Here is a 10,016-nt window from a genome sequence, read left to right as displayed (position 1 = left end):
AATACAATATTTTATAAATATTAAAGTCACAACCAATAAAAAGTTCCCATGTGTAGAGATAATGTTCAAAATAAACCCCAAATGCATCATTGTACAAACTATGTGTACCAACCCTTTTGAGGAGGGAAACAGGTATTTTCGCAATGTATCCCTGGTAAAAAAATGGATCAAACTAAATGAAAGTTATGTAGGTCAAAATGGTCTATCTTCTCTACTTCATTTATATATGATCCACTTTTGGGTGCGGTGATTAATTTGTTAACCCATGAAATGAGGCTGCAGAATAATATCACCCCATTAATTTATTTGGAGAGTTTATTATTTCAGACATGAACAATCCAACAAGCCTCAACAACTTGAGCATAAAGGCAATTAAGTCGTTCAAGTTACCCCCTAATGGGGCCCTATACGGTCTGTCATCAGCCATCTCAACTTGTTTGATAGTTAGATTAAAGAAAAGCTTGGTATTGATCTTTTCCACCACAACAATCTAAAATTCTCCCCCACTCATTCATATATAAAATTAAATTGCAGGGTACAAGTAAGTATTCTACGGGACCCCAATGTATTTGGATACTAGTTAGTGTGTATTGCACAATTTGTTTGTTGTGAAAGAGTCTTCCCCTCCTTCCTCGTGTCGGTTGGTTTCTGCATAAACAATGGCCACTCTTAATCTTACAGGCCATATGATCCCCAACCTCCCCCTCACGCATTCTTCTCTTCAATTCCGAACTGGGTCCCTCTACACCCTCCTAATTCCGCCACCCTTTTGCCTTTTCCATCTTTAGCTGCCATTTTAGGAGCTGGGTCCTCTGTTTTTGGGGTATTATTCCATCCAGGCCAGTGCTAGACTAACAGGTTAACCAATCATAGATCCCTTTTACATTTTCAGTTGTTTTTACCAGGGCCTGTGCTGTTGTTGCCAAGAAAAGCATTTTCCTGGTCTGCAGGAAGCCTCAGAAGGAGAAGGAAATTTCAAGGTAAGGCTTTTGTTTTATCTGTCTTCTATTTTTGTTTATTTATTTTTCAAATAACCTTGGATCTGTGCAATACCATTTTGAAAAGTGATTGTTTCTTAGTTTTTCCAATTTTGATTTTCTACGGCTTGTTCTGTCCTGCCATGCTCCATGTTGCACGCTTCAATTGTTGTGTATTTAAAGTTTTCCAGATCTTTTAGTTCAGATCAATAGCTTAGCCAAACTATATGCAACTGCCCTTTGACTCAGGTTTTTTTCTGATTTATAGGCCACTCCTTGTATTTTCATAATAATAAAATGTTTAGTATCTTTAACTGTGCTGGTCATTTGCAGATTTTATTATTTTCTGCAATACATATTCATTGTATAGAATGTTGTGATAGCTTAGTGAAAAAATTTCGATGTCTCCTAATTTCTCACATAATCTTTTCTCTTCATGACCATCTCAGACAGATTGCCCTTTTGTGAGAAAGTTCATCACAGTTTTTTTAGATTAGAGATTCTAAGCACTAGAATTTATGAAGAGTGACTCTTTTTTTGCTTTTATTTGTAAATGTAATTGGACCGCCTTCATCGCAATATTTTTCGTTTAATTGTTAACCATCTCTCAGATTTACAGTCAGGTGTATGTCTGATTGTCTTGGGGTATGGCTTCGCATAACATTGTGGAGATTCAATCTCTATGAGATTTTATAGCCCATGACATAAATATTTTGAATCTTCTCTTTTTGCTGAATATATTCTTTATTGAATTGCTGACCATCATGGTTTTATGCACTGATCTATGATGGGCATTTATGATTTTCTTCTTAAAGAGAAGCAATGAGAACATCCAATAGGCCTTCTTTCTGAACAGAATAAGAAAATATATGACTGGATGTTAAATGAAAAGATATTGTAGTTCTACCCCATCTGCAATATTGGTACTTTGACTTTGGGGGCAGCATTCCCCAAAGTTCTGGTGCTTTCTAAAATTCATGTAAATGGCTTCAGGTTAATTAAAGTCAAAGTCCAGGGCATTAGGTTTTCAAGATTAAATGTACTAAATTATCTAATCCCTTTTTTTATTCTAATGCAGTCAGGGGAAAATCCTCTCTAGATACATAGAGAGGGTTACCAGTGGCCATTGGAAAGGTGCACATTGGGGGTCAGTTGCGCAGAAACATTGAGAAATTCTGATGTTCGTAATGGAAAAGACATACGAATTGGGACTGGTTTGAGCCGTAGTGGAGCCATGAATGCTTCTGTTGTTCAGTTGAATGTGAAAAAGAGAAAAGCAAACTTTCTAACTCAATACGACCCTAGTATGCAGTCTTTGGAGGTGAAGCGAAGGGCCTTTACATCGGGAATAACTGACAAAAGGTCTTTGAGAATGGAATCTGGGGTCTTTAAATCTGATACGAAAGACAAAAGATCTAATTTATTTGCAGAAGATGAAATAAAGAATAGCAGTGGAGTTGCAGATCAAATCATGCCCAGAAGAGCGCTAGAAAGATATGTAGTACGAAGCAGTTGCAGTTCTGTCTCCAGTGCTGAAAGCCACACCAAACATGACTTTGTATGTGGTAATGAGCATGGACCCCTAAGGCCAGTTCCAAGTGATGGAGATGCTAAATCATGTTTTCCGTTTACCAATGCCAAGGATAACGGAGTCTCTTTGGGACAGAACTCAATGGATGTCCATGCCCTAGAGTTGCATGCATATCGATCTGTATTGAAAGCCCTTCGAGCCTGTGGGCCCCTCAACTGGCAGCGAGAGACATTGTTGACAGATCTTCGTCTTTCTCTGAACATTTCTAATGATGAACATAGGCTTGAGCTTGCACATGTATGCACTTCTTAGAATTCATAAAGTATATTCTGGTGCATATTTAATATACCCTCTACTTTTCCAGGATGCAGAATTGTGAAACCTGACCTATTTTTACTTCAATTTAATCCAGGTTTTATTATATTGTGGTGCAGTATTATGAGAAGCATACTACAAAGTGTGTGAAAAAGATGTTAAATTGTTGTTTCAAGTAAAATTTCTCCGTTTATAGGTAGATGTGTAGTTCTCCCGGGGTTATTTGAAAACTCATTTTCCCTATTATGTTAAACTTGCAAAATCTTGGTAGTGAATCTGTGTTTATTAATATATGTTACTCCTGTTATTTGAGATCAAACTGCTATCGTTTCAAATTTAATTGCAATCATTAACCGATGCAAACTTCTTAAGATATAACTTCATCGAAAATGGCCAGAGTAATTCCCAGTTCTAAAAAGCAAAAGGGAACAAAAAAGAATTCTCAGGCATGGAAATGCTTCCTTTTGTTAGGTTTTGATTATAATGCCAGTGGAAGAGCTTTGTTCATATTGTATTGCTGTAGTTCTACTCCCGAGACCTATGTTATTGATTGAGCTGCATTATTTTCCCATTTAAACACTGCACAGTTAGCTGCATGATTATGCCATATTTAACCCTCAAATTAGGTTGGTTTTTAAAGCAATGCATTGTGATCAGATATGTTCATTTGTCATTAGATGGTAGTTACTCATGTCAGCAACAATGTACTAACATTTAGCAGTAGATTAAAAAAATTTGGAAGGGCCCTATAAGAAGTCTATTCTCGTTGTTGCAGATGAGTTAAGGCATTCAATATACTCTCTGACTCATCTTATCTCCATTCTTGTGTATGGTTTAGCAGCTACGTTAACCTTTAAGTTTGAAGTAATGACCCATGGAAGACTAAAGTTGGAACCGTGGTAAATAGGAGTTCCTATGCCTGATCAAGGTTGAAACTTTGACTGGAGCGGCTGCCTAAAGGAGTTAAGTTCTTGAAAATATAGTATGTTTTGCCAATGAAAAATCTTGATTTGATACTTAAAGTTTAAAAGCTTTGAAATTTCAGGCAAAGTGATTGAGAAAGTATTTATACATTGAGAAAGCCAGGGTGAATTTGAATCATATTCGGTCATTTGCCATGCTTTCAGATATAATTTAAGCGATGCACTGGATGACAAAAAAGGAGTTGTTGGAAGGCATGGACTTCAGCAGATACTGGATGAACTTGTAAATATCTAGTAATGAGAAAAGACTTGGGCAGTAGTTATGCTCCAATCCATTATTTTGTCTTTCTTTGGTAATTGCAAGAAATTGTGCAAATGATGAAATAGAAACCAAGATATGTGGTAGATGTTACACGCGTCAGAAACAAATTTTGTGATTTGAACACTCAACTACCGGTTGGTGATTGCCACCTCTTCGGTGCTAGGGAAAAATCCACTTGTGTGTGTGGTGTTTTCGGTAAATTACTGACCAAAAGTTGGGTATATCCTTGAACATGCATTTGAATATTGAAGCCTGATGACTATATCAGTGTATTTCGGTATTAATTTATCAAATATAGACTTATATAAGTGCTTTTGTAAAGCATTTTTCATTATGCTGTCTAAGAAAGAACTGTCTTGCAGTGTTGTTCCAAGTTGTCAGCCAAAGCCTTAAATCCTTTAAAGTCAAAACACCTTTGTAAGCATATCTTGGTCTTTGGAGGTTTGAGTTTTCATTGTTGTTGAATCACAACCTAGGCCCTCTCATTACAGGCTATACAGCTTAGTTTTTCCCCAATTTTCATCTTTCATTTTCTAGTTAATCTCAACTGCAGTGACCAGTCAACTAAATTACCTTTATTTGTTGTTAGCTTCTCATGCTGTATCTACCCCTATATTTGAAAGCAAAAAAAACTTGGAGTGAATCTCCTTGGGAGTTGAGTAGAAACAAGGTCAAGTGTTAGTGAAGTTTCATTGATCTTGCTTCTGATAAAAGAACGTTCTAAAAGTTATTATGAGCATTGTGTATTATAGCATGTCAATGCTGGTTATTATAAATAAAGATGCATCAGACGTATGGTGTACTACAATAGAAATTTTAGCTTCACTTGTGATTCTGCCCTCTATATAGAGTGGCAACTTGCCTCTGCTGTATAATTTAGCTTTTTTAGTTGTATTCACTTACCTAAAACATTTTCAAATTGATTCAAGGCACGACCAACAGATTGAATTGACCATGTAAGCAGATCATTATTAGAACAGACATTATATTTCTCAGGATTTGAGATTGTGGAAAAAGTAATGATTCAACTTCACTATTTAACATGGGGTTAAAGGTGTTCTTTACATCTCACAAGCTCAGACAACTGCAATACATGATGTCAAATAGTAAATTATGGGCACCTTACAGGGAGTGAACAAGACTCTATGACATGAACAGGAACTGACAAATTTACAAACGAATATATAAACAAAGAATCTAGAAGCAGAAGAGGTTAGCATGGTTTGATAAAAATTATAGCGGCAAGAGCCCCTGAAGATAACAATGGTCTGCCTCTTCTGTTTGTTGGGTACTTCGATCATTGCTACTAAAATCTAGATATATGAGAGTAGCCCTTGGGAAAATTAAAGGAAGGACTTGAGATGATGTGTAATGAAGTGATAGAGGAAACTGGGTTTCTTTTGAGTTGTTAATAATAGATTACCAGACCTAACCACTCAAAAGTAGATGAATGAAGATTGATTTTTAAACTTGTGATTTAACTTTGACAGAAACTAAGGTGAGAACTGCAAAGTAAGACACCACCTAAAAATATTAGGGAGCACCAGAGTTTTTAAACAAGCACATCTACTAAAATCAACAGCTTTGCACGTTATGGAGGAATTAGCTGGAAGGGTAGAATGGACTAATTTACAATATACACTCTAAAACTAGTAAATGGACTACTCCCTAGACAACCGTGCAAAAACTACATCTCTAAATCTCCTGGGAAAAATTGAATGACTATAACATGTAGCAAAAATGAGAATGAAGATATCAAAGCCTATTTTTGTAATATTATGTTGACAATGGTATAAAATCTAGATAAAGGCCCAGATGTCAGAGTCATCTCAAAAGTACAAATTATTCAGTATGGAAAACGAAACCTGAGAATGCTATTTCCTATGCCATTTTAGTTTCAGACAGTTTTTTTCTTAACTTCTTTTCCTCCCAAAATAACCTCCTTAACTGCTATGTATAATGAAGGGAGTTTGACTAATCTAATCCATTGACTATTCAAAAAATTCTGTATACTCCTAGTCTTTCCCACTAATAAATTAAAAGAAATATATACTAATAAATTAAAAGAAACATTCACCTATAATCCCATAATCTGTTAACTAAATTGTCATTTGGTTTGGAATAATGATTAACTTTTCACCCAAAACATAGTTTGTTAAATAAATTGTCATTTGGCTTGGAATGACAAATTTATTAGGGAGAAGGCAAATATAAGATTTTTTTTGGTGGGTGGGGGTTTGTTAGCATCTCTAGATTTTGAAAGGGATCACATTTTAAATAGCCATTATCATATTCCAGTGCTTTTTCTTGTCTTTCTAGTCCCAGTTTCTTGCGGCATAAGACTATAGTAATTTAAATGGCCCATCTTTACAAACCTCACACGATATAGTCTAAAACTTATAAACCATGCTTTGTCACATATTACTTTTTTCTATTGATGAATCAGTGCAATTTTCATCTTATTAGACCTCACATTGAGGCAAGTATGAGACCAAACTTAGGATAAATATGGGCGAACTTAGGATAAGTTTGCCCAATATGGGCGAACTCAGGATAAGTATGGGCAAACGATAAAATTTTCAGGTTCACACAAATTAATGCTAACATTAATTCTGAACATTTTACGTAACATCACGTTATCCATTATATATTACCTCACCCCCTAACTGTTAGGATATTTCGACACATAGGAAATAGTTAAGTACAACTTGGTCTAGTATAGAGTTAGGTAAAGTGTGTTTCTTTACTTTGTACATTTTGTAACTTACAATCCGACGGTCACGATATGTAGTGATCTGACGGTTCATTCTCTCCTCGGTATTACCGACACTTGATCCGTGGCTTAACACCCGATTGGTCCATGATTTCTATTTAAAGCGCATGGAGGGTCATTTGTAGGGTAATCCGTCTATGAGAGAAGCATATGTAAATTTTCATTCTTTTATTAATAAATTGCCTGAAGTGGCCGCGTTGGCTCAGGCTGTGGACTGTTTCTCTCTTTGAGGGTTTTAACCACGTCAAAAATACTGGTGTATTGATATGCGATCTGGTTGTGAGCGGTGTCCTTTGGTGTTCTGTCTGAGGAACTTACCCTGTAAATTCCTACAATAACACCACTTCACGTCACGTGAGCTACTAAGACAAGTTGTTAAGACAAGGACTTGCTGCCCCACGGCCATCTTGTTTTAAAAAAGAATGGGAAGTTAAAGAAAAAAAATGTGACAAGTTTTTTTTTGACTTCTTGAAACTAAAACATCAAAGTAATTTCATAAAAGAATAGCTCTTAGGGGAAAATATATGGTAGATGAAAACCAATATTTACTCAGTTAATAATTGCCACAAGCACCAAGAAATCCCTCTTTTAATTTGTGTAAAGAATGCACACAGAAAGAAACTAGTTAAAATTTGAAAACACAATATCTGTGTCAGCCCTATTCCACGTAATGATTCTCCTCTGCACCAACATTGTTTTGGTACAAGGATCATGGGAGGTATATTATTATAGCCTCCAATATAGACTCTATTAGACATCATGAGTGCGAAGAATGTTACAATGTGTGCTTTTTAATACAAAAACTCTACATTTCTGGATCTACCTTGATTAATGAGTCATTGAGGAGTTCAATTTGAAGGCTCAAATGTGCATGTAAGAGACTCTTCTAATGGATGAAACCTAACTAGCCTAGATCCATCTTAAATCTGAATCTATCAAGCGCCAAGAGGGATCAAATCTCTTGTGGTGTGTTGAAGCTTTAGATTTTTGCTGCGCCAACATGGGGGATAACCACCCGGTCCGGACCTTAAGAAAGCTCCTTTTCCGTTTGAAGTTGTGGATCCAACTGAGGATGATGGGATCAGTTTCCCAGTGTGGGTTTTAAAATGAGAGAGGGTGGTTTTCGAGTGATAGCAGTAAGGATAGTGATAACTAAATGGTCTATTCTATCATGCAAATCTCTAGCTAACTTAATCTAATATGAACCTGGGTATTTTTGTGTGATATGCGATCTAAAAAGATATCTATTTGACATGTGATAATAAAGATCAATCACGCATTAAACAGAGCTGATAACGTGTAAAAATAATTTCTTTGGCTAAATAGTTAGTCAAAGAAATGTATAAACTATATCGCATATATCTGATGATTATATATGAAAATAAACAATTTCAGCTAGGCATCATACAATAGTGCAATTAACGCTTAACAGAAAGAACATATCTCATATACAATTCATGAAAATGAAGTTTTATCACTAATTAAACAGAAACATAACTAATCATACAAGATAGAAATACCATATGTGTGAAGTTATGCTCATTTGAATAATGACATAGATCAACTCCTTTCTTTAGATCAAATTATCTTCCAAAGTATACAATAGTGTATCAACAAAGGAAAGTAGTCTGATATTTAAAAGAAACGATCATGTTCCATAATTTCATCAAAGCATTCACAAACTTACAGAAGTGCATTCTTTGCAAATGTTTTTGATAAAATTCTGGACCCTTCTCTAAATGCATGAGAAGGGTATAAATACTATTCTAACTAATGTTCAAAAATAGATTATACAAAAATTTGAAGAGGTTTCAAACAATGTTCCTCCTAACTAGTTAACTAACTCTAAAAATAAAAGTGACTTGATGAGCAGAGGTTATGATGATGACTTGCCGTCTACCAACTTTTCTTTTAAATCGCATATATCGACGATCGGTTTGACTTGAGGAGGTGCCCCAAACTATGTTCTGACCTGTTCTGCAAAAATAACATTTGTGAGAGGTGGCAGCATCCGCTAAGTTGAATGGAGTGAGCAGTTAAGGGTCATGATTTGGCTTTGTGGCTTGACAAGGTATTGCCAATATGCCTCCCAGTCAGTCTTCGCTAACTTTACGATCGCTTCCCTTCAAATTTCCGCTCTTTCTTTCCAACTTTTATGCAAGTCATTTAAATCGGGGAGTATTTTCGGGTTGCCTTCTTTCACCAGGTTGGTGGCATACAAAGTGTGGTTTACCACTTTTACTATGTTCTTTGACACCCCGACTGCTCTTGTGACTACTAATTCAACTTGTTTTATCCTCGCATCCCAATGCGTGAATAGAATTTCCTTATGTGTCTCCTCGATCTCAAACATATTAGCCCTCCTTCCCTCTTCTGTTTCTTGCCACTCGATGAATTCTGAGATTCTTTTGTTTAGATCAGTAAATTCAGTGCTTTGGTCAATCGCCTTATCTGTTAGCTAGTCACTGGTGATTAGATAAGGAGCGATATGTGACATATTTTGGCAAAATTGTTCTTGTTGTTTTAATAGGAGGGAATTTAGCTGTAGTGCCTCTTTGATGAAATCCTCAAAAGTAGGGAAATCTTCATATTTTTCCATGGCCTCTTGCAATTCTTGAACTTGCATGTTCTTCGCAGAAATATCTGCTTAATGGCTTATCTTTAACACCTCCATATTCTGCTGCAATTGAGTGTTTGTTCAGCAGCTTGCTGGTTCACATTTGCTTTTTCAACTTGTAGCTGTTGCTCGAGCTGTGCTATCTTCTCATCCTTTTCCCTTAACCAAATAGATATCTCAGTAGTTTTATCCATGGCGGCAATTGCATATGCCCCTGTAAACTATGATAGTTCGGTCAAGTTTTCAGCTGGATTGGAAGGAATATCCTTCCAGACTATGTCCATCGGCTCGTTCCCAGGTGGGATCTCAGGTGTCTCTATCCTCCTTTTCCTCTCTCTTGACTACAACCTTATGAAGTGGGCTGTAGAACACATCTAAAGGAGGAATTTTAGTCACCTTTACGACAATTTCTAATGTGGGCAAAGCAGGAATGATTTCTGTTTGCTGCGAACTTGTCCCTTTCTCATCCATTGGCTCAGATTCTGTAATTTTTTGGGTATGCAGAGGAGTGTGATATTCTTTTGTTTCCTGGGCATCTGTTGTTTTAGGAGCGTCTTG

General features: G+C 36.2%; 1 protein-coding gene across 3 annotated transcripts; it reads left to right on the top strand.

Annotated features, from left to right (window-relative positions):
* Positions 1-542: 542 nt before the first annotated feature.
* LOC149169112 (uncharacterized) lies at positions 543-3,782 on the top strand. 3 transcript variants are annotated; one of them, XM_089428567.1, is made up of 3 exons: positions 543-980; positions 2,056-2,805; positions 3,662-3,782. In XM_089428567.1, exons 2-3 carry the CDS (start codon positions 2,212-2,214, stop codon positions 3,671-3,673), a joined length of 606 nt encoding a protein of 201 aa, XP_089284693.1. In that variant the 5' UTR covers positions 543-980; positions 2,056-2,211; the 3' UTR covers positions 3,674-3,782. The 3 variants fall into 3 exon arrangements, with proteins under 3 accessions (XP_089284693.1, XP_089284694.1, XP_089284692.1); XM_089428568.1 differs by having other exon boundaries at positions 544-980; positions 3,665-3,782; XM_089428566.1 differs by lacking the exon at positions 3,662-3,782 and having other exon boundaries at positions 544-980; positions 2,056-2,929.
* Positions 3,783-10,016: the final 6,234 nt, after the last annotated feature.

The sequence above is a fragment of the Pinus tabuliformis genome, chromosome 4_2 (genome assembly GCF_031772625.1).
Source record: "Pinus tabuliformis cultivar Carrire ecotype Pingquan chromosome 4_2, CPIR1, whole genome shotgun sequence".
Classification (NCBI taxonomy): Eukaryota; Viridiplantae; Streptophyta; class Pinopsida; order Pinales; family Pinaceae; genus Pinus; species Pinus tabuliformis.
The sequence above is the reverse complement of the archived record's forward strand: the minus strand, read 5'-3'. Positions and strand labels throughout refer to the sequence as shown.

Excerpts from the sequence above, each read along its gene's own strand:
- LOC149169112 (XM_089428566.1), top strand. The coding sequence starts at position 2,212 with ATGAATGCTTCTGTTGTTCAGTTGAATGTGAAAAAGAGAAAAGCAAAC.